Source organism: Copadichromis virginalis, linkage group LG11 (genome assembly GCF_057382275.1).
Source record: "Copadichromis virginalis isolate Kocher_CV1m ecotype Utaka linkage group LG11, C_Virginalis_male_GT1.1, whole genome shotgun sequence".
NCBI classification, from domain to species: Eukaryota; Metazoa; Chordata; class Actinopteri; order Cichliformes; family Cichlidae; genus Copadichromis; species Copadichromis virginalis.
In genome coordinates this window covers 20,064,383-20,090,111 of record NC_140628.1, presented here as the reverse complement: position 1 = coordinate 20,090,111, position 25,729 = coordinate 20,064,383, and the positions used below count along the sequence as shown (strand labels likewise).

Here is a 25,729-nt window from a genome sequence, read left to right as displayed (position 1 = left end):
AAACAAAACACAACTGTTTTATCCTTGTAATTACAAAATGTTTTATGTAAGATTTAAGTTTTGTGATTTAAATCTGACATCACAAAAGTATTTTGGAATTTGAATAATGTATTTTGTAACTGCAGTACACATAATACTAATTTTGAACAATTTTGTCCAGGTTCCTTGTCACCGGGGACTCCTTCACGACCAAGCGTTCAGTTACAGAGTTGGTGTGTCCACGGTGAGCCAGATCATCCCCCAGGTAGCGACGGCCATCTGGGACTGTCTAGTGGACGACTTCATGGCTGTGCCTTCACCTGGAGACTGGCGGTCCATCACAGAGGGATTCCAGGAGCGCTGGAACTTTCCTCTCTGCTGTGGAGCTCTGGATGGGAAGCACGTCCAGACAAAGGCACCCATATATCATATAGGAGACACACACATTGATATACACTAAATATTTATTTCATTTCTTTTTTTGTGGTGCCCAAATTTATGCACCTGCTCGATTTTGTTTAAACAATTATTGCACACTTTCTGTAAATCCAGTAAACTTCTTTTCACTTTTCAAATATCACTGTGTGTCTCCTGTATGATATATTTAACTGACATTTTTTATTGTAACAACCAACGATTTATACAGGAAAATAATGTCTATTAACAAGGTTGCCCAAACTTTTGCATCCCACTGTATTGGTATATTCTGTCATTAGTATAATATGAAATAAATTCTACATGTGTCAAGTCGTGTGCCAACATTTGCTGTGTAGTAGAACTGAGACATTAGTCATTATAAAAATTTATTTGAAGTAATATTAAAATTCTCAAACAGAAAAACATTAAACATAAATATATAAAATATAAGAATTTACAGAGAGACAGGAATAAAAAGGACCAGCTGCTCTCCAGAGCAGGAACAAGGCTGAGGAGGAAATGCTCCATTGAAGACTGGTGTGGCCTCTTCAGGGACACCAGGATGGCCAGCTCCACCGCCGATGGACCGTCCTGGGACCCGTCCCTCATCTGCCTCAGAGCCGTCCTCCCCTGTGGGCCTGTAAAACAGCACAAAACACAAAGAAATGAGAAGGCTGCTACTAGATTTTAATTTCAACATTGAAAAAAACAAAACAAAAACAGGATATAATCAGATTGGTTGTAGATATTTAGTAAAGGTGATCACAAGGCAATCCCACCAACTAAAAAGGTATCAGTGCTTGCTGTACATATCTGTGGGTGCAGCAGCAGGAGCTCAGGGACTGGGCAGCCAGGAGAAGCAACAGGGGATGCTCTGCTGCAGAATCAGTTGGCTCTATCAATACAGTATTAAATGTTAACAGGTTGAATATAATCAGAGAAAGTATGTACAGTGGTCCCTCATTTATTGCAGCAGGGGTTCTCAGAATAACTAGCCCCTGGCCACGCACTTTATACACTGTTTTCCCCACACACATGAACATTGGTCACAGTTCTCACAATTGATTCTCAAAGTGCAAACCTTTGTAGATTGCAAAACGTAAAAGTATTATTATGCCGCGGTTTGTCTTCATCTGCCTGCCACTTTCGTGCGCCTTTTTCCCTCGCGGTGCAGGATGTCTATTTCCAAATGAGGGTCATAGTTATGGGTATTTTTGTGCTGTTTTTTCTATTGGACGTGATGGTTATCAAAACCAAACATGATAAATTTGGCAAGCGCAGGAGACACGACACGAAGGAGATTTGTCAATCAGGCTGCAGAATGCAATGCTGTACGGTGCAAAAAAAAGAAAAGAAAAAGAAAATCAGCGAAAAAGCGAAGCAGTGACGGATGAACAGTGGGACCACTGTGTGCTGTTTATTAATAAACAAAATATATTCCTATATGACAACATGCATAAAAGCAGAACGGTATTTGTACGTCAGTGGGAAAATAGCGGTGGCTTGCTAGCTTTTTTGCGGCTTCCCCGGGTCAGCGAAAACTTTCAAAAGAGAAATGAATGAACTTACCAGGTTGCCCGATCTCTTTACATATCTTCCTCCAAGCTCGGTCCTTTATATTCCTGTCTCGGTACAGAAAGCAGCTGGTGTCGTACAGCTCCGGGTTGTTTGCTATGGCGTTGATTAGCCTTCCTTCCATTGAAGAATGAAGGGCTTTGGCTGGATCTGCCCTTTTGACCTAGGTCACAGCCATGTCACCAGGCTCCTGATTGGTTGTCGCGGCGCGATTTGACGCTGGAGTTCAGATCTTTCCAACTCGAGCGGTAGACGCGTAACGCGCGTATGCACAAAATGCAACACAAAAACTCACGCGCATGTTTTTTTTCGCGAGTCAAACGCTCCAAACGCGGTAGACTGACGCGTGTTTCAGGCGTTTTCGCGACGCAAATCTGCTTCCGAATTTTCGCGTTAGCCGCAATCGCGGGTCATCGCGCTTTTCCGTTGACTTTACATGTAAACCTGACGCTCTGTTCGCGTCTATCGCGTTCGGTGTGAACACACCGTTACACTCCAGGATGCGACAACGAGGGGAGCCGCAACCTGCACACACGGAAGATTACTGGGAGATTACTCGGAGGACACCTGAGAAGACAACTGACTTTAAGAGCCAGGGTTTCACTAACTATGTAAATCAACATTCCAGCGATGAATGACTGCCCACCCACACCTTAAGTAGGATCTGTGATTGATCATCTTCAGTGCTGTTAAAAAGTATTTTTGATGTCTTAACATTTGCACATTTGCCACACATATTTCAGATCGTTAAATAAATTTTAATATTACATAAAGACAATGTGAGGAAATCATTTTTTATGATTTTAATTTTTAAGGGGGAAATAAACCAAATAAACCAACCTAGTCCTGTGTAAAAAAGTAATAACTGGCTGTGAAGTCCTTGACACCAAGAACTATAAGTATTTCTGAGCATGACTGACTGAGCCGAAAAATCTCGATCGTATCTAAGTCCAGACTTTGACTAGGGCAATCGAAAACCTTCATTTTCTTTTTTTTTAATTGCATCTAGAGAAATGTAAGGGAGGGTATGAATATATCCTCGTGGCAATGGACCACTTTACGTAATTTGCTCAGACTAACCCCTGCAGAAATAAAAGTGCCAAAACAGCTGTAGAAAAAATATTTGGAGATTTCATCTTGAATTTTGGTTTCCAATACGGCTCCATCAGGACCAGGAAAGAGAGTTTGTAAACAAACTCTTTGCCAAGCTGTAAGAATACAGTTGAGTTAAGAGATCCAGAACCACACTATACCACCCCTGGGGAAATGGCCAGGTAGAAAGATTTAGTAGAATACTGCTGGCCATGCTTTGCAACCTTGCAGATGGAGCAAAAGCAGATTGGAAAGCATCTGTGGTAAAGGCGGTCCATGCTTATAACTGTATGCGCAGTGAGGCCAGGTTGCTTACTGTTGGTGCTTACAAGTTACTGCTTACTTCCTCTTGTTTTGGCGAAACACCAGACTCCCTATTCAGATGGTTTTTGGTCTCACAGCTAAAGCCCAAAGCCCTTCCCATCAAGACTATACTGAGAAGTGGAAGGCTTGCATGAAGAATGGTTACAAACTGGCCTCAGCAACAGCCTATAAGGAAAGTTGATCAGGGAAAATTTTCTATGGCAGCAAAACACTTGGTACGGAGCTATACCCATAGTGCAGATTACTGGTCTGAAATTTCAGTGAGAAGATAGAGGACCAGGGAAATTGAGATCATTCTGGGAGGGCTAGGTGTTTTGGGTGACACACAGGAAACATAAGGATAGCCCAGTATATGAAATCAAGCCAGAGAATGTCAAGGGGCATATCAGGGTTGTCCACAGGAACCTCCTGCAGTCGTGTGACTTCTTGCCAGTGGAAAAATTCAACTGACATGCAGAACTGAGAAAGCAAAAACAGAAAAACAACAGGAACATAAGCAAGAGCACAGTTCAGAGGATGAGGATGAATAGAGAGGAATCAGAGGACCTCCGACAGAACAGGGGGAACATTTTAAACAGCCATGGTGGACAGAGGCGTCAGAGTTCAATCCAGAAAGTGGAACAGTGATACTAGAGCAACCAACATGAAGAGGATACAGAGACACAAGAGAACAATAAAGACACAGAACACATGCCCCAACTTGAGACTTAATGCAGTGACCGAGAGGAAAAAGTATCCTTTCAGAATGAGAACACAAAAGCTAATGTTTACTTACCACAAATTAGGACAGCCTACTTTAGCATACGAAGAAGTACCCCAGACAAGGTCATACATTAAATAGTGCAGTAAAATAGTTATAAAATGTAAAGTGTGCTGGTGTAGTTCTTCTTCCCACCAGCAAGAGTCACTACAGTTCTTTCATGCCAAGATTTGTTTGTTATTAGCTGTAGCGTTAGTAATGCAGCACACTTTGAGAAAAGACTGACTCAGCATGTTGTTCGGATAAACATCTGCATCCATCCTCTTCGTTGTTTTACAGAAAGCATCGCTTGTGAGTATTTAAGTTGAACAAGAGTTAATGCAACTATATTTGCTATTATTTATGCACTTTTATGGTTAAAGGTGTACTAGGGCTGCACGATTAATCGTTAGAAAATCGCGATCTCGATTCATACTTATGTGCGATCTCATTTCCAAATGACAACGATTAAAAAAAAAAAAAGACGACGATTGTACCGCATTTTGATCCAGGACGTACTCTGCATGAAAACAAGCGCTCACTCTTCCTGCTCAACAAATGACATGGGCAGAGCCTTATACCACGTGATACAGAAGCTGTGCCGTGTGATGCTAAAATTAGCAGGGAAAAAACAACGGAGAGCACGTCAGGGATGACGAGAAAGTGACAGGAGAAAATCCGTCCCGGTCAACCAACCAAACATCAATAACGGGAACCTTATACAGCGCTTCCCTATACACGGCGAACTCCCGCAGGCACAAAGAAATTACGGAGGCTATCACTTATCACCTGACCAAAGATATGGCTCCCATCAACACTGTGCAAAACGAGGGATTTAGGAAAATGATCAACACCCTAGACAAACGCTACACAGTGCCGTCCCGCAACTATTTTTCTATTGTTGCACTACCTGCTCTATACACGCAGTGTCGAGCAACGGTGGAGACGGAATTTCAAGCAGTACAACATTTTGCAACAACAACAAAACGTGAGACATTTATTGTTTTTATGTTTATTTATTGTTTTTATGTTCAGTCTCAACTGTTACGAAGTTGATGTGCAGTTAATAAGTGCAATAAATATTTATACTGGAAAAGAGAATCGTGATCTCAATTCTAAGCCAAAAAATCGTGATTCTCATTTTATGCAAAATCGTGCAGCCCTAAGGTGTACTGTATTCAGATTTACTTTCTTTCCAATGTTAGCTAGTTTAGTCAACTGATTTGCATTATCGTGTGAATATATAGACTGAATATTGCTTATTTCTTCTGTTTGTAGTTTCACTCTGTTGATAATTGAAGGCAGCGTCAATAAAAGGGACAATACACCTGTCAGTTGTCGAGGAGTTTATCTATCTGCATAACTGTATCCAGTGTAGGAGTGAGGGCAGAATATAAAGTTTCAGGTTTTCATTACCGTTTTGTTAGGAGAATAGAAATGTTAATTTTGTAAAGTTAGGTGCTATTCTTATTTGTAATGAGAATAGCACCCTATGTTATTTAGCTAGGTTATGTCCAGGTTAGAGCATCTTACTCAGTAAAGATACCCATAATATGGATGGAGGTTAAAGATGAAATGAAAGTCCTGGGAATTTGGATTAGTGGAAAGTGTCACGATCCTGGGTCGGTGACCCAGTGTTTTCGGTTTTGTATTATTATTTATCCTCGGTTTTGTTATTATGTGTCATTGTTAGTGTCTTGGGTTTTGATTCTGTGTTTCTAGTCTTGGTTTGCTTTTGCGATTCCTCCTCTGTTAGGTCTGTCTGCGTCTCTGTGTGCTTCCTGTTTTTCTTTGGTAGTCTTCAGTCTGTATCTACGCCTCTGTCAGTGCGCCCCAGGGCAGCTGTGGCTACAATGTAGCTTGCCATTGCCAGTGTGTGAATGGGTGAATGACTGAATGTAGTGTGAAGCACTTTGGGGTCCTTAGGGACTAGAAAAGCGCTGTACAAATGCAGGCCATTTACCATTTACCATTCAGTCATCACATTCAGTTTAGCTTTTGTCATGTGTAATTAACTGCTGCTACCTCTTTCCCCTGTTACCCTCTGTATATGGTGTCTAGTTTAGTCTGCTCAGTGTCGCGCCGTCCCGTCATATATGTGTTCTGTGTTCTGTTCGTAGTATTGTTTAGTTCAGTTCTGTGTTTACTAGTGCCAGCAATAAAGCTGCTTTTTGACTTTAAGTTTCGCTTCCGTGTATGAGTCTGCATTTGGGTTCTTCACTCCTGCCTGCCGTGACAGAAAGTGGACACTGTCAAAACCCACAATGTATCAGGTGGTTCTCAATAAATTATGCGTTAAACTGATATGGGGAACAAATCGTGAGGTAACAAAAAGGTGAACAGTGTGCCTGACCTTTGAATTGAAAATCTCTTTTATCAAAAATGTGTGTAGTGCTTGTGTGAGCAGGAAAACAAACAAGAACAAGGCCCTGTGGGGCTAATTGAAAGGGAAAGCTATATACTACAAACTCCTTTTTGGAGATATCCTTGAGCAATGGCAATATCTTAACAGAAATTAGAATCAGAATCAATGTCCAAAACAAATTTATAGTATAATTAATGACAATAATAATGGAGGTTTAACACAGTATAAATATGCGAGTGAAGAAGAACATTCTCAAATTGTTAAAAATATCTATGACAAAGTTATATCTGAAAACTTATCTCTGTTGGGCAACTTCCTGTCAGAGCAGTGGATCAGTGGTGCTTTTATGTTACAACAAAGAAATGCCCCATGCTACACTGCAGAGGTGTGGACTCGAGTCACATGACTTGGACTCGAGCCAGACTCTAGTCATTAATTTTATGACTTTAGACTTGACTTGAAAAAATGTTCTAAGACTTGTGACTTGACTTGGACTTTTACACCAATGACCTGGGACTCGAATTGGACTTGATCCGGTTTACTTGAAAAGACTTGATATTTCACCCCAAATATAAAATTTAACACGCATATTATATAGAAAGTGTGCATCATTTATTCAAACCACACTCTGTACGTATGTGTGCGTGAGCTGTAGCACAGCCAATTAAATTAACCAGATTTTTTAAAAAAAGAAAAGGAAAAAAAAAACCCTCAAAAATGCTGCAAGGAGTTATTTTTTTCAGGTACATAAACTATGAAGTAGTCAACAAAAAACCGAAATGCAATATGCAAAACATGCAAGAAGAGAATCACAGACAGAGATGGAACAACTTCCAATTTTCTCCGACAGTTGAAGTTGCATAAAGAACAGTAGGTGGTCCTTCTCTTTTGCTACGATGAGATAGCTGACTTCATCTAACTAGCAAATGTTGTCCAGGCTACATTGGTGATACAGTTTTTTTTAATGTGTATGATATTTTTGTCATCCGATTTTAAAGCCCGTCCTACAAGCGCATCCAAGACTAACATGCAGCTTATCTCAGAACTGTCGGTGAAAATTATTCTTGGAGCTAAGTTTAATTGAGCTGCATTTTATAGAGGTGCAATTTCACAATTTGTGTATATTTTCTAAGTTCACTATTTCGTCATGTGTTGAGAAAAATACAGATTTAAAAATTACATGTTCTAATATTTACATTTAGCATATAACTGCAACATTCTTTTTTTGTTTTTTTTAGGACTCTAAAGGACTTGAAATTCAAAGTTTCAGACTTGTGACTTTACTCTGACTTTTACACCAGTGACTTAAGACTCGACTCTGACTTGCCTGACATTACTTGAGACTTGACTTGTGACTTGAGGATAAAGACTTGAGACTTACTTGAGACTTGCAAAACAGTGACTTGGTCCCACCTCTGCTACACTGTGATGAAGACGACTTTGGACCATTTAATTTTAAATTGCTACAGAACACAGAGATAAGACAACAAATGGCTACTGTGGGTTTTGAGATTGATAACAATATAAAATCTGTAAGGTATGGTTTATTACGAATTTTTAAAGAAATGAGACAATTATTCTGGTTAATTATGTGCATAATTAATACCCCGTTCAGTGGATGCTGATATTAAAAAACATGAAATAATCTAGAGCATTAGAAACTCATATACACAAATATAAAGCTGTTCTTCAATCAAAAATGTTAATATGACTGTATGGATTACATAATTCATTTTTAACAAATTAAATACCACAATTCAAAGCTTCATAGGTTTTCTATTATAATGGCTAGTTTAGTTTTCTTACTACTGCATGGAGCATAGTGAGATTTCCCCTGGAATAGTTAGAAAAATCTAAAGAAAACAGTAGGGGTCACAAAAACAAAACAACAAAACATTTTAGATTTTTTTGCACAAATTTACAATCTGAATCATCCTGAGATTAAATTTTACATTAAAAAATTAATTCAAATTTACATTGCCAACGGTAAGTTTTTATTCGGGGTTTGGTGTCTCCTCAGTGATGACTACTTTGCTTTCTGTGCAGGATTCAAAAGCAGCTGGGTCGATCTTCTCCAAAGTTGCAGCAGCTTCTGACTTTTGGGAAATCCTTGAAAAGGTTGATGACACGGAGCGAGTGGACATAAACGATAAATGGTCCTCTGCCAGAGCACTTTCGAGTACAAAACATATGGACTGCCGAAGCTTCTTCATGAATTCGTCACACATGAAAACATAAAGGATGGGGTTCAAGCAGCTGTTCAGAAAAGCCAGACTCAAAGTCAGAGAACCCACGATTCTAACAATGGGCAAGGTTTTAGGGTTAGTCACAGCCTTTAATTCTATAAAATTGCAAACATGGAAGGGCAACCAACAGATGAAGAATGCAAAAATGATTGAGAAAATGATTCGGCGAGATCTGCGTCTCCTTGTTCTTGACATGCGCATTGCACGTATGCCTATGGCCACGTAAGACACAAATATGACCAGGAATGGGATCACAAAGCCCATAAGAAAGCGAAAAATGTGGAGACTCCATTGCTGTTCATGTGTCATAGAATAACCACAGTAATGTACCCCATTGTATTCCACAACAGTGCGAAAAGTGGCATAAGGAGTGCTGCAGACCGCAGCAATCACCCAGATACCAACACATATGAGCTGAGCTTTGCAGACTGTGCGCTTGTTGTGTGCCCACACCACCACCCAGATGGACAAACAACGATCCAAACTCATGGCTGTTAAAATGAAGACACTGGCAAACATGTTGACTAAACTCAAAAAACTGTTGAGCTTGCACATGAATTGTCCAAAAGGCCACTGGTGACTCTGAGAGAGAGAAATGATCGAGAAAATCAGGAAGCCTGTGAAGAGGAAGTCAGCTATGGCCAGGTTGAGAAACCAAACTGAGTCAACTGTTTTCTTCATTTTGAAGCCCGTCACATAGATAACCAGAGCATTGCCCAAAGTTCCAGCTATAACTATCATACAGTAGATGACAATAGAGGCTGTTTGTATGTGTGTGGAAGCTGCATCTTGTTCAGGTGACTGAGTTGCATTGAAACTGATGTTACCTGAAAACAAGAAGGAAAGTATTTTAAGAAAGATTATTATTTAACACATTATACATCACACACAGAAAAATGGGGCAAAAGAACAAAAAATAATATTTGATTACGTGCACTATACAGTGGGGCAAAAAAGTATTTAGTCAGCCACCGATTGTGCAAGTTCCCCCACTTAAAATGATGACAGAGGTCACTAATTTGCACCAGAGGTACACTTCAACTGTGAGAGACAGAATGTGAAAAAAAAATCCATGAATTCACATGGTAGGATTTGTAAAGAATTTGTTCGTAAATTAGGGTGGAAAATAAGTATTTGGTCACCTCAAACAAGGAAAATCTCTGGCTCTCACAGACCTGTAACGTCTTCTGTAAGAAGCTTTTCTGTCCCCCACTCGTTACCTGTATGAATGGCACCTGTTTGAACTCATCGTCTGTATAAAAGACACCTGTCCACAGCCTCAAACAGTCAGACTCCAAACTCCGCCATGACCAAGACCAAAGAGCTTTCGAAGGACACCAGGAAAAGTATTGTAGACCTGCACCAGACTGGGAAGAGTGAATCTACAATAGGCAAGCAGCTTGGTGTGAAAAAATCAACTGTGGGAGCAATCATCAGAAAATGGAAGACATACAAGACCACTGATAATCTCCCTCGATCTGGGGCTCCACGCAAGATCTCATCCCGTGGGGTCAAAATGATCATGAGAACGGTGAGCAAAGATCCCAGAACCACACGGGGGGACCTGGTGAATGACCTGCAGAGAGCTGGGACCAAAGTAACAAAGGTCACCATCAGTAACACACTACAACGGCAGGGAATCAAATCCCGCAGTGCCAGACGTGTTCCGCTGCTGAAGCCAGTGCATGTCCAGGCCCGTCTGAAGTTTGCCAGAGAGCACATGGATGATACAGCAGAGGATTGGGAGAATGTCATGTGGTCAGATGAAACCAAAGTAGAACTTTTTGGTATAAACTCAACTCGTCGTGTTTGGAGGAAGAAGAATACTGAGTTGCATCCCAAGAACACCATACCTACTGTGAAGCATGGGGGTGGAAACATCATGCTATGGGGCTGTTTTTCTGCCAAGGGGACAGGACGACTGATCCGTGTTAAGGACAGAATGAATGGGGCCATGTATCGTGAGATTTTGAGCCAAAACCTCCTTCCATCAGTGAGAACTTTGAAGATGAAACGAGGCTGGGTCTTCCAACATGACAATGATCCAAAACACAGCAACAAAGGAGTGGCTCCGTAAGAAGCATTTAAAAGTCCTGGAGTGGCCTAGCCAGTCTCCAGACCTCAACCCCATAGAAAATCTGTGGCGGGAGTTGAAAGTCCGTGTTGCTCGGCGACAGCCCCAAAACATCACTGCTCTCGAGAAGATCTGCATGGAGGAATGGGCCAAAATACCAGCTACTGTGTGTGCAAACCTGGTAAAGACCTATAGTAAACGTTTGACCTCTGTTATTGCCAACAAAGGTTATGTTACAAAGTATTGAGTTGTATTTTTGTTATTGACCAAATACTTATTTTCCACCCTGATTTACGAATAAATTCTTTACAAATCCTACCATGTGGATTCATGGATTTTTTTTTTCACATTCTGTCTCTCACAGTTGAAGTGTACCTCTGGTGCAAATTACTGACCTCTGTCATCATTTTAGGTGGGGGAACTTGCACAATCGGTGGCTGACTAAATACTTTCTTGCCCCACTGTATATATATCGCTATATATATATAGCGATATATATATATATATATATATATATATATATATATATATATATATACCTTCAAAAGTTTTAGAACACTCCAATTTTTTCAGTTTTTTATTAAAAATTATGCACTTTAATTTCTAATTGCATTCTGAAATGAAAGCATAGTACAAATAAGCAATTGGAGTTAAAAACAAACAAACAGATAATGGAATCAATTTATAGACCAAAATCTTTTCTAAACCTTTGACTCGTCAAAGCAGCCACCTTTGGCAAATATAACAGCTGAACACACCCGTGGCATTCTTTCTACAATAGAAATCAAATATTCTTCAGAAAGTTCTTCCCATATCTGTTAAAGAATTTCCCATAAACATGTGGCACTTGTAGGTTAGTTTGCTTTCACTGTTCTGTCCAGTTCATCCCAAACCGGCTCGATGGTCTGGAGACTGTGCTGGTGACTCCATGTTTCCAAGCTTACCATCTTGTTCTTTTTTCCTGAGGTAGTTAGTTTGGACTTATGTTTTGGGTCATTATCTTGCTGTAGGATGAACCCCTGACCAACTAGGCACATACCAGAGGGTATTGCATGGTGATGGAGAATGTTGTGGTAGCCATTTTTGTTCAGGGTGCCTCTCACTCTGTACAAGTCACTGACCCTCAATCCAGCAAAACACCCAGACCTTCACACTTCCTCCTCCATGTTTGACATTAATGCCACACACTGTGGAACCACCACTTCGCCTTCTTGACGGCGTACAAAGATCCTGCGTGATGAATAAAGATTTCGAATTTTGATTCATCAGTCCATAATACCTTCTTCCAGTATTCAGTAGTCCACTGGTAGTGTTTCATGGCCAAGCCTCTTTGTCTTATTCTGACATCTTTGCAATGGCTTTCTTGCTGCAACTCATCCTGTCAAATCTGCAGCTGGAAGTATTCTCCTTAAAGTTAAAACTGAGACTAATATTAAGCTGTGCTTAGGATTATTAAAGCTGTTGCTGTGTGAGCTGTCTATCACGCAAGCTGTTAACTCTCTGTGCCAAACCTCTTCCTGTCAGAGTTTCCCCAGTTTCTGAGTGCCTTTTGATGGTGAAAGAAAAAGTACTCACTGACACCTAGACTTTCTTTGCAATTTCTTTGTAGGAAAGACCTACATTTTTAAGTGTTACAAGGGTCAGTCACTCTTCCGTTGCTAATTGCCTTTTTTTCCACAATTTTTGTAGCAACACACTACTTTCTGCAGTACAATATTGTTCAACTGATGCTCACGAGGTTATGGTACCACAGTGTGTTCCAACACTGCTTTTATGCAGACAAAGGGGGTTGTAAGTACTCCAAAAAAGTTGGAACACCTGTAGGAATTAGTAGTACCAGCTTTCAAGGCATGACAACCTCCATTCCTGCAGAACAGCTTTAAATTGTTAACTCATTTTGTGTTTGCTGAAACAGGTCTTTTTGTGTAATTTTAAAATATACATTACTTCTCAGTTTTAGGTAACCTTACCTTTTTTTAACCCATGGCAGTCAACCATTTAGCTATGTACCACTTCAAGCTTGATCTGAACTGAACCGCAATAAATAACTGGAAAAATTGGGGTGTTCTACAACTTTTGACCGGTAGTGAGTGAGTGAGTGAGTGAGTGAGTGTGTGTGTGTGTGTGTGTGTATATATATATATATATATATATATATATATCTTGACCGTGTCACATCCACTATGCAACCCTTACTTCCAATATGCTACTAGATTATGTCAAGTACTTTATGCAAGCTGAAATTTTGAATTTGTTTAACTTAATTTATGTTGTAATCAGAAATGATAACAGGCATGCATGCTCATCTAAATAACTTTAGCAGGAATTCATATCAGCATTCAATGCTAATACATTTTATATTTAAAGTAAATCATCTTACCCCCACTCATGTTTCTTTTAGCTGACAGACGTTATTCTAAATTGATCTCTATCTGTTGCTGCTTATACTTGCTCTCTATCTTCGATTACTCCTCCCTCTGAGTTGCTGCAGATGAGGCAATAATCACACAGAGAGATGAAAAGACAAAATAACAGAAATGCCTCAATATACACTGATGAAGCAACAGAGGAGTGCATGACATTTGGTGAACCTAAATGAATATTTTTTGATTAATTTTAAAAGGTTACACGTCTTACTAGATTAGTATTTATTGCAGTGTGTTGTATTCGTATTTTGCATATTTCATTGTATAAGAGTAATTGCTTGTGGTTAAGTGTATTTTTTTCTGCTACACTGTGCTAAATTTTAAACTTCCTTATACACTTTTACAACTCTTTGACTTATCAAGCACTCACTAGCTGTCTGAGTATATGTTTCACAGATTAACCCAACAGCAGTGCAGTAGCTGTTTTGCAGACTATTTATTTATGGCAACACAAACTGCAGCAGAACCGAGACCACACCTCCGCCACAATGCTTTTATTTATTCACTCCACACAAAAATGTGTGTGTGTGTGTGTGTGTGTGTGTGTGTGTGTGTGTGTGTGTGTGTGTGTGTGTGTGTGTGTGTGTGTGTGTGTGTGTGTGTACAGCGGGGAAAATAAGTATTTGACACATCAGCATTTTTATCAGTAAGGGGATTTCCAAGTGGACTATTGACACAACATTTCCACCAGATGTTGCCATCAAGCCAAATATTGAAGTCATACAATCAAATCAGAACATATAAGTATACAAGTTAAACCATAATAAATAAAGTGAAATGACACAGGGAATAAGTATTGAACACACTTTATTCAATACTTTGTAGAAAAGCCTTTGTTGGTGATTACAGCTTCTAGACGCCTCTTGTATGGATAGACCAGTCGTCTGCATTGCTCAGGAGTGATTCTGGCCCATTCTTCCACACAAACGGTCTTTAAATCTTGAAGGTTCCTTGGGCCTCTTTTATGAACTTTAATCTTCAGTTCTCTCCATAGATTTTCTATGGGATTTAGGTCAGGTGATTGACTGGGCCATTCAAGCAACTTGATTTTCTTTCTTTGAAACCACTTCATTGTTTCCTTGGCCTTGTGTTTGGGATCATTGTCTTGCTGAAATGTCCACCCTCTTTTCATTTTTAGCTTCCTGGTAGATGGCAGCAGATTTTTATCCAGAATGTCCCGGTACATCTCTCCATTCATCCTGCCTTCAATAATATGAAGTCTGCCAGTACCCCTTGCTGAAAAGCAGCCCCAAACCATGATGCTTCCACCCCCAAACTTGACTGTTGGTATGGTGTTCTTGGGGTGGTGAGCAGTGCCATTTCTTCTCCAAACATGGTGTGTAGAATGACTGCCAAAAAGTTCAATTTTGCTTTCATCTGACCATACTATAGTCGTCCAATAATCCACAGGCTTCTCCAAATGCTGTTGCGCAAATTTTAACCGAGCCTTGACATGCTTTTTGTTCAGCAATGGAGTCTTGCGTGGTGAGCGTGCATGGATGCCATGGCGGTTCAGTGCATTGCTTATAGTTTTCTTTGAAACAACAGTACCTGCTGATGCAAGGTCTTCCTGAAGTTCTGTCCGAGTGGTTCTTGGCTCTTGGAGAACCCTCCTGATTATTCTTTGGACTCCTCGGACAGGGATCTTGCGTGGAGCACCTGATCGTGGCAGGTTTATGGTGAACTGATGCACTTTCCATTTCCGGATAATGGCCCCCACAGTGCTCACAGGAACATTCAGCATTCTGGAAATGCACCTATAACCATTCCCATCAAAATGCTTTTCAACGATAAGATTACGAAGATCTTGAGAGAGTTCTTTGCTTTTACCCATCATGAAGTCTTTCCTGTGTGCCTTCTGGGTAATGAGGAGCCTTTATAGGCCATCAATTAGGACTAAAGCAGCTGATATCAATTAGTACTGATAGGGGACAGGATTTCTCTATCAATACTGACAGATTTCAGGTGATCTCCTGGCTTTCTATGTCATTTTGCCCCTTGTTATCTCCATGTATTCAATACTTATTCCCTGTGTCATTTCACTTTATTTATTGTGGTTTAACTTGTATACTTATATGTTCTGATTTGTTTGTATGACGTCAATATTTGGCTTGATGGCAACATCTGGTGGAAATGTTGTGTCAATGGTCCACTTGGAAATCGCAAGTTCGATTCCTGCCTGGGGCGTCTCTAGCCAGTAAGAGCCGGCTCTACATGACACTCTGCCTTTGTCTTGTCAATAAAATTTCAATGGTTCCAGATTTTGCTTCTTTCTTGGTGTCATTCATTTTCTTTATTATACCTTTCTAATGTGTCGATGTTGTCTCTTGTTGTTGCCCCGGCTCTCTTTCTCTCACTCCCTCCTGCTCTGTTCGTGTGCTACTGCTGCTGCGAGTGTAACTACCGCCCCTTCCTCCTGTGATCAGCAAAAACACAAGGCACAAACACATATTGACCAATCACGTCCGGCGTGATGCGAAAAAAGGTGTGTGAGAGAGGGTGAGAGAAAGAAAAACAAAAACAAAAACACGGCTCCCAATGAGGAGCCAGCTCCCATCATTCACTTCAAAGAGCCGGCTCTAAGAGTCGTTTGGTTTGCGACTGACCCATCACTAGATGCCATATTTGTGGGGGCTGGGCAGAGCACACAGATTAGATTTTCAAAATGACAAGATTTACAGCTTCCACATTTTATGGTGCAAAATGTGGTTAAGTAATTAGATATTATAATTATGCTGGTAAAACTCAAAATTGGAGCTTCAGTTTGAGAACCTTAACTTTGATTTGGTAAGATTTCAGTAATGTTTAGTAATTTTACCTAAAAAAGTTTATTGAAATGGACAGAGAAGAATGCATGAGGGGAGTTGAGCAGCCTCAAATATCTGATGGTGTGAGTGAAGAAGATATCATGGAGCCGAGGGAACTGTTTATGTTCTGTTTTAACATAAACGGTTAAAGTTCCCAGGATGATTCTGATACATTTTGTGTTATCAAAAAGAGGAAAATACCATTTTTGGTTCCTTTATAAAAAAAAAGAATAACACTCTGTTCATTGTTTATTGTTTAAAGTTAAGAAAATACCACAAAGAGAACAAATTGTTATCCAATGTGCATAACCCTGACCATCACCCTCACCTCTACAGACAGACAGTAAAGCCCCTTCGTTAAAGGACAGATAGGGGAAATCTTTCATACCATGTGTTAGTACCCTCTGTCATGGCCCCTCTATATCTTTGGCTGGTTCACACTGGCTACAGGTTTTGTTGTTTTTCTCCTTCTCTCTGCCTGGGCGGAGCTCGTTACAGGTTCTTGCTCTTGGCCCACGCACCTGTGATTGTCACCACCTGCTGCTCTGGCTGAGTTCCCCAGCTGCTATTTAAGGCAGTGGCACAGAGCAGCTCACCGCTGGAACGTTGAATCTCCTGAGTTCGTGCTCTCGGCTTCATCTAAGGATCTCATATAAATCATATACATAACAAAATTTCAAGAAGTGTCTCAATCGTAAGTAAAGTAAAACACATTCTGGACCACAAATCACTCCACATTCTCTATTGTTCCCTGATTGCACCGTATTTGAATTACTGTGCAGAGGTTTGGGGCAATACTTACAAATGTTCGCTATCATCAATCTTTATATTGCAAAAAAGGGCCATAAGGATAATCCATAAAACTGGTTACAGAGATCGTACAAATCCACTATTCTTAAAATCAAAAATTCTAAAATTCACAGATCTGGTTCATTTTCTCACAGCACAAATTATATATAAAGCAATAAATAACCTGCTTCCTGACAATATTCTAAAAATGTTTTCTAAAAGGGAACGGGAATACAATTTGAGGGGGGAATTAAATTTAAAACATCCTCGTATCCGTACAACATTAAAAAGTTTTTGTATCTCTGTGTGTGGAGTGAAGCTGTGGAACAGACTAAGTAAAGATATGAAGCAATGTCCGAGCATGGCACAGTTTAAAAAGCGGTTTAAGGATATGGTTTTTACAGGGTACAGGGAAAAGGTAGAGATTTGATAGGGTGTTCTTGTCTAATATTTTCATGTGTGTGCGGGTGCACGGGTATGTTGGTATGGGTATATATATATATATTTGTAGGTTGTGTATCCTTGAGGTGTTAATGGGGTTATTGAAAATGTGTATATGTGCGTATGTGTAAATACGTATGTATGGATAGATAGAAACATATATGTATATATATTTTTAAAAAAATGAGAAAAAAATACACATGACATATAATGTAATTGCAAGGAGGTATTTCTGTAGTATATTGATACTAGATAGTGGAAAAGGGGTGGAATTAAAAAGGCTTATGCTTCTTCCTGCTCCTTTTTGAACATGAAAGTTATTTGGAGTTGTGGTTGCTCGTTTGCCTTTTGTTTTGCTTTGTTCATTTGTCTCTTTTAATTCTATTTTGTTGTACTTTTTCAACATGTTCAAAATAAAGATTCAATCAATCAATCAATCAATCTGCCTGTGAATTCTGTGTGTAGATACCCTCCTCCTGGAGCAGATTATGGACCCTTTCTGTGTGTGGCAGCATGAGTGGAGTTTTGGAGAGTGTGCGGCTGAAGAGGAGTGAGTGTGTGTGGATTATCCCTTCTCCCTTGAGCCCTGGACCCCCCTCCCAACTCACTGTACATATATATAGCACTGAGGTGTTCCCTGTTGTAAATAAATTGTCTTCTTTTGTTTGCAAAGAACTCTGCGCGTGAATCCATCCAATAGCCATGACACCCTCTATAATATAATATATCGATCTGGCAGAAAAGCATCTCCCAGATACTACTACTACTACTAATAATAGTGCATAAACATTTCAACTTCTGCAACAAAATAATTTAATTTAATGTAGAAACAACCAGTCCCGAGGTGAGAAAGACATGTACCCAAAATGTGTGCAGGCAGATACCTAGACCCAGCTGAGGGTTCCTGCATTTCCTCATTTATTGGTCTACCATTAATGTTAATGTATTAATGTGCTCAATGTTTTTTTACGAATTAATTTTTCCTTTTTGCTTTTAATTTTAATTTTTAACAGATGCTTTTGTGGTTTGTGCATAGTATGATTTACATAGTGTGACTCACAGTTAGAGGACAATGAATTTTAACAATGCCATGAAGATCTGGGTGAGTCATAGCCTTCAATTCTATAAAATTGCAAACATGGAAGGGCAACCAGCAGATGAAGAATGTAAAAATGATGGAGAAAATAATTCGGTTTCCTTGTGTCAAGATCCTCTCTCGATTTCTCTGATCCTTTTGTTACTCAGCTGTAAAAAATAAACACAATTGACTCCAAAACATGTGCGATGCAAACTTTCAAAGCACGCTGGCTTCACCCGATTCTTTGTTGGCAAATAGTCATTCACAGACAGTAAAGTTCAACTTCAACCCATTATTTAGCAAAGCATATGCATATGGAGATCACCCATGTCACACTCTAGGCCTGGCAGAGTATGCTCCAAGGAATCTCTGAAGCATTTCCTCTTAATAGAGCTACATTTATACTTTTCCACTACCCGCCTCCACATCAATGGGGAGGGCTTTAAAGGGCCGCCTGCTGTTGCGAGATCGATCAACTTCAGACCAGACAACAAACGACGGAGGCTCCGGAAAAGTGCAATCAAACGATGAGTTTTATTATCACAGGAGAACAACCAACCGTCAGCATACGAATTGTTTTGCTCTGACAAAAATACAATGGGTTCTGGTTTTATAGGATAAAATATCACACCTACGTCAATACAGTTCAAAAATACATGGTGACAGACGGGCAAAAGTTCAACCCGTGCAGACAAGGGTACATCACGTACACTTCTAATAACCATAAACCGACATATAACTTCCCTTTTCTACATTACTTGCCTTTTAGGGTAATAACTTCAGGTCTCAGCATCTCTGAGAGCTAATAATGGACCCTCGTCATTAATCACTAAGTAGAGTACTTTGCAGCCAGTCTCAAACTGAAGCAGAAGACGCTTAGGCCTTCGCTCAGACCTGCTAGTAGATTAATATGTGTATCGTAAGCGTGCATGCAATTAACCTGCTATGTTCTCATCTCCCCTCAGCATGTATCATCTGGACACTCTCACCAGTGAAGCTTAAAACCTTCTAGAATGGAACATCAACTCTAACCAAGCACATTCATGCATTGTGTATAGAATGAACTCAACCTGTAAAAATAGAAAGGTCAATGTGATGACAGACATATTCAATGCAATTTTATAAACCCTGCAGGAAATATTACTGATAAATGATACTGTGAAACATGTTATTAATACATTCTTCATAAGGCAGATTATATGGTAGCAATAAAAGAATCTCTGAATCCCAACATTCCCTCTTTTGACATTCCAACAGGAATGTCACCATACTTCATGTTGTATCACTCCCTGCCCCACTCTATGGGTGCCAGGTTCATCTGGTAGATGCCCTCAACCCAGCCAGGGTTCGCAACCCTCGCCACTATCTTTACCAACAATCCTCTGACACAAGGAATGATACAACACCCAGCAATGACCAATATTCCCAAAAATACAGCCAATGAGCACATCACTGATATAGCCACACCTTTCCATTGTCCAAACACGGATGCCACCCAGGACCCCACTGGGTTTTCAATACCTGAGTGCTCATGTATGGTTTTAGACAAATTTTCAGGCCCTCCAGAGCTCGGGTTACTGAGCCATCTGGGGCAGTATTGTTGTTCCAGGGCGTCCCTGGTAAGGCTAGAGAGTCTCAGCAAGTTGTAATGAACGTAGTTAATGCGGTCATCATTCTTATTAGGCGTTATCCAAAGGAATATACTTTCAAACCCTGAAGCTACTGGGTCTGCCAGCTTATACTCGTTTGTAACTCCCCTGGGCACTCCTATGGAGTCTATCCTAGTCGGAGAGTTTAGCCGGGGGTCATATGCATGTATACCCTGGGTCCCTCTTTTTGCCAAAATGTGTCTCTTATGTCTGGCTGCTAAGGTACGTGTGTTGTGTTGCTGAATAGTCTTTACCTGATTTCCAATCAGTATGAGTGGAGCTCCCAGTCGCACCATTGCACATGTCCCTACGCTTCCCATTGGGACACGAACCAAAAGGGTGCTTTGCCCACAATAATAATACAACCCACTTCTTGCCCATGTTCCAATTAATGTGCTCGGGTCACTCACATTATTCGTGGTTCTTCCCATGGGTGTGACAGCACACCAAGTAGGGTCGATTTCTCCCACGTGGTACTTTACTTTATCTGTAGAAAACCTGAAACATGTATAGTTATCTTGTTTTGGCATGAATGAATTGGCATTCTCCGCTTGCCCTATCGTGTTTGGTGCGAGATTATTAGTTTATCAGTTAGATTTGTCATTGAGCTTTTAAGTGTGACTCAGGCTTTGGGGTAAACTAAGTGTACCCTAATTACCCCAAACGAATCTGTTCCTGACATGTCCACCCTCATTACCAGATAGAATACGCCTCCCGGGCTCTCGGCTTTAGGCAGTATGTTCCATGGACCTAAGAAGATGGTGACAGGGTTATGAAAAACAGAATAAACCCTTTGAATTACTATTCCTTGCAGGCCTTCTGGCACATTTGGCTTCCAAAAGGCAGATTATATGGTAGCAATAAAAGAATCTCTGAATCCCAACACTGCTTTTGCTGTACAGCCATCTAAACGGCTGTTGTACAGCCATGTAAAGGGCTGAACACGCAGTGAAGCACTACAGTTAAATGCAGCTGGATGCAGAGAAGGGGTCCGATGCGCATACTTTAGCAGTGCCAAGCTGAATTAACCCTATGTTAGACTAGTCACAGTTGGCCATAACACTATCAAAGGTTTCTTACTGATCCTCACTGTTACATTTTCAAACAGTACTGATCAGCATGTATTCATACAACAAGTGGCACAAACTTTTTCATTCATATAGTGGTAGATATATTTGACCTAAATATATGGGTCATGTGAGTTGAACATGCAGGTTAATTGCTTAACACAGTGACTCCACTATATAAGACACTTCATTGTAAGTGTGCATAGTATATATGATTGCACAGAATTTATCTGAGTAATTATGATTACATATCTAGTGTATACAGGTATATATGTCATAATAAAATCCATTTCCACTAGCCTACACATAATTTCATATCCTCAATGCCTGGCTCTTTTAACCTTTGAGCAACAACATCTATCTTGCTTAATATTTCCACACTTGTTATTGACATGCGCATTGCACGGATGCCTATGGCCACTTAAGAGACAAGTATTACCAGGAATGGGATCACAAAGCCCACAACATGGGCTGAGCTTCGCAGACTGTCCTCTTGTTGTGTGCCCACACCACCACCCAGATGGACAAATAACGATCCAGACATCCAGGCTGTCAGAAAGAAGATACTGGCAAACATGTTGACTACACTCACAAAAGTGTTGAGCTTGCACATGAATTCTCCAAAAGGCCATTGGTGACTCTAAGAGAGAGAAATGATCGAGAAAATAAGGAAGGCCGTGAAGAGGAAGTCAGCTATGGCCAGGTTGAGAAACCAAACCGAGTTGGGAGTGAACAATGCGTAAATTGCGTAAATGCGTCCTGGCTCCGCGTCCCCATTAATACACTGTATATATTTTGTCCTTGTAAATACCTCCCCCTCACTGTAAATAAACTGTCTTCACCGCAACTGTGCCTCCGTGCGTTCTGCTTCCTGGGTCCATCTGCATTTGCCATAACAGGTGGAAGGAACAAAAATCCTGGAGGGCCAGGATTTCCCAAGGTGCTGTGTGTTACTCGTGGGCATAATATATGCTCTCAATCTGAGCTATTGCATGGATCTAAAATATACTTTTGAAGTTTTCAGAAGCTGTTCCTTGACCTGGATGGACTGAGAGCCAGTGGAAAGTCCCAAGAACAGTATTTTCTAAAGATGTCACTTGTTTTAGAGCACTAAGAGATTTTATTCAGATTGTGTTGCTTTGTACTTGGAAGTCCATTGGAATAAAATGATAGTGTTGACAAAAAACAGAAGACAAAAAACGTTTTTTTTCTTTTTTCTACCTAGCTGTTTTTGATATTATATTCAACAAATTGTGCCTTGGCAGTTGTTGTAAAACCTTTACAACTGTCCTTAACACCTATCCAATCTTTAATCCTCAGAGAGATGTGCTGATAAATGAGCCAGCATTACGTTAAAGATGCTGACTCTGTTTCAAAAATTGTTAACTGTTTGGAATTCTACATGTGTAACATTGATCTTAAAGGTGTTTGCTGTATTGTGTAAAAGAAAAATGCAAAATCTTGTAAGGTTTGGTAGCCATTGAAAGCTAACAAAAATAAGAGAAAGCTAAAATGATGATAACAATGAAGAAAATCAGCAACTTAATATTTTAACTTAAAAAATGATTAAGAGGTTGGGAGCAGAGCAGCAGATTAACTTAACTTTTTTGTAATTGCTGTAATTAATTACATAACACTTAAAATCGTTTTAAATAATGTGGAAAAAGTAATGGAGGAACATAATTTTTACGAGTAAACAACTTAAAAACATGTTTTTAAGCTACCAATTATTAAGTAAGCTGGTTCAAAACTCCGCTGACCGCATTATTACCAGAACCCCCTCCTGCCAGCACATCACCGCTGTTCTCCAGGAACTTCACTGGCTCCGTGTGAAATTCCGGATAGTGTACAAACTTCTTCTGCTCACCTTCAAGGCCCTTCATAACCTCGCTCCTCCCTACCTTTCTGACCTGTTAAGCACTATCTCTTCTGCCCGCTCACTTCAATACTCTTCTTCTATTCAGCTTGCTGTGCCTTCTTTCCACTTCACCACCATGGGAAGCAGAGCTTTCTGCTTCTCTGCTCCCAACCTGTGGAACTCTCAACCCCCAAATATACACTCAACAAAAATATAAACGCAACACCTTTGTTAATGCTCCCATTCCCCATGGGATGGACGTAGAGACCTAAAATTCATTCCAGATACACAATATAACCATCCCTCCCAAACAGTGGTCACAAATCAGTCCAAATGTGTGGTAGTGGGCACATCTGCTATATTGAGATAATCCATCCCACCTCACAGGTGTGCCACATCAGGATGCTGATCTGACATCATGAGTAGTGCACAGGTGTACCTCAGACTGCCCACAACAAAAGGCCACCCTGGAATGTGCAGTTTTTTGCACTATTGGGGGTCTGGGGACCCAGAACCGGTCAGTATCTGGTGTGACCACCATTTGCCTCATGCAGTGCAACACATCGTCGCATGGAGTCTATCAGATTGTCAATTGTGGCCTGTGGAATGTTGGTCCACTCCACTTCAATGGCTGTGCGAGGTTGTTGGATATTCGTGGGAACTGGTACACGCTGTCGTATACGCCGGTCAAGCACATCCCGAACATGCTCAATGGGTGACATGTCCGGTGAGTGTGCTGGCCATGCAAGAACTGGGACATTCTCAGCTGCCATCTGCCCTGAACAATGTGAACCATGATTCATCCGTGAAGCGCACATCTCTCCAACGTGCCAGATGCCATTGAATGTGAGCATTTGCCCACACAAGTCTGTTACGGCGACGAGCTGGAGTCAGGTCAAGACCCCGATGAGGACGACGGGCATGCAGTTGAGCGTCCCTGAGATGGTTTCTGACAGTTTGTGCAGAAATTGTTTGGTTGTGCAAACCAATTGTTCCAGCAGCTGTCTGGGTGGCTGGTCTCAGACGATCTTGGAGGTGAACCTGCTGGATGTGGAGGTTCTGGGCTGGTGTGGTTACACGAGGTCGGTTGTGAGGCCGGTTGGATGTGCTCCCATATTCTCTGAAATGCCTGTGGAGACGGCTTATGGTTGAGAAATGAACATTCAATGCACGGGCGACAGATCTGGTTGACATTCCTGCTGTCAGCATGCCAATTGCATGCTCCCTCATTGCTTGTGGCATCTGTGGCATTTTGCTGTGAGACAAAACTGCACATTCCAGGGTGGCCTTTTGTTGTGGGCAGTCTGAGGTACACCTGTGCACTACTCATGATGTCAGATCAGCATCCTGATGTGGCACACCTGTGAGGTGGGATGGATTATCTCAATATAGCAGATGTGCCCACTACCACACATTTGGACTGATTTGTGACCACTGTTTGGGAGGGATGGTTATATTGTGTATCTGGAATGAATTTTAGGTCTCTACGTCCATCCCATGGGGAATGGGAGCAGTAACAAAGGTGTTGCGTTTATATTTTTGTTGAGTGTAAGAAACATTGATTCTCTCACCCAGTTTAAATCCCTACTCAAAACCCATCTATTCAAATCTGCATATTCACTGTTAACCTATTGTTTGTTTATTTTATCTTGTGCTTTTGTTTTCTTATTTTTCTTTGTTGTCATTGTTCTGTTATGTATTTTATTATATTGTTAAGTGTCCTTGGCAATCTTGAAAGGCACTTTCAAAGAATTATTATTATTATTATTATTATTATTAATGTGGTTGTGTTGTATATTTCACTGTTTATAGCCATTGTTTTTGCTTATCTACATTTTCCTTTTGCCAACTGTGCCCGTAAATTGAATTTTTTGCTTGATTTTTCCACGAAGGCATCAAACAGCAGCAAAGAAAAGCACAAAAAGCACTGAATCGATCTGTGTTTTGCAGATTTTAACTACACCATTGTTTACAACATTTGTTGTAAATAGTAATCTGTCAATCCCATTGTACAGGAAGGACCCACAGCAATATACTGCAACGGTAGTTAGAGGTGCCCCAGGAAACAATATCAACAGGGTATCAAATACCATTGATCCCACAGGCGAGTGGGCCACCCTAAAATGAGACAAATGACTTTATTTTGGGGGTTTTTAGGGAACACAAAAAAATGTTTTGTTAAACTGTTGGTTGCTTGGTTGTCATGTATTTAACTGTGTATACCATAAGCAATGCATCATTACTTAGTGGTGGGTTTTTGAATTCTTTATATGGCCGTGTATGGCATTTCTTCTAAATCTAAGTCTTCTAACCCAGTGATGAGCTGCGGGCATAGAATCTTAAGTCTGAGGAGATGCAATTTGCTGCAATTTACTGCAAGTTACTGACTACAGAATCATATTACATAGTATACAAATTCCTATGCATAAATACAAAAGAAATGTATGACATATCAGACAAGTGCATGTGTATTTATACATAATGTTTCTACACAAAGGACCAACTGATGGCACGGAATACATTAGTAATAAATAGAGGGAGACTCACTATCCCTGAGGTGCTACAGAGGAGACAGAACTGCATATAACTGGAAAGCTAAAATGAGGGATATAAACCATATATTCAGCTATCATAATGGGCAGTGTTACATTCTTGGGCAATTACAAACCCAATTCTTGAAAGGTTGGAATGTTGTGCAAAATGTGAGAAAAAAATCAGAATGCTGTCATTTGCAAATGTTTTCAAGGAACTGCTCAGATAATGTTCAGTGACTTTATTTACAGTATGAAGGTGAAACAACAAT

General features: G+C 40.4%; 1 protein-coding gene across 1 annotated transcript; it reads right to left on the bottom strand.

Annotated features, from left to right (window-relative positions):
- Positions 1–8,027: 8,027 nt before the first annotated feature.
- On the bottom strand, positions 8,028–13,283 carry LOC146698426 (chemerin-like receptor 1). The gene is made up of 2 exons (XM_085472670.1): positions 13,192–13,283; positions 8,028–9,564 (listed from the first exon to the last, which is right to left on the bottom strand). Exons 1-2 carry the CDS (start codon positions 13,199–13,201, stop codon positions 8,486–8,488), a joined length of 1,089 nt encoding a protein of 362 aa, XP_085328796.1. The 5' UTR covers positions 13,202–13,283; the 3' UTR covers positions 8,028–8,485.
- Between the last annotated feature and the right edge of the window lie 12,446 nt (positions 13,284–25,729).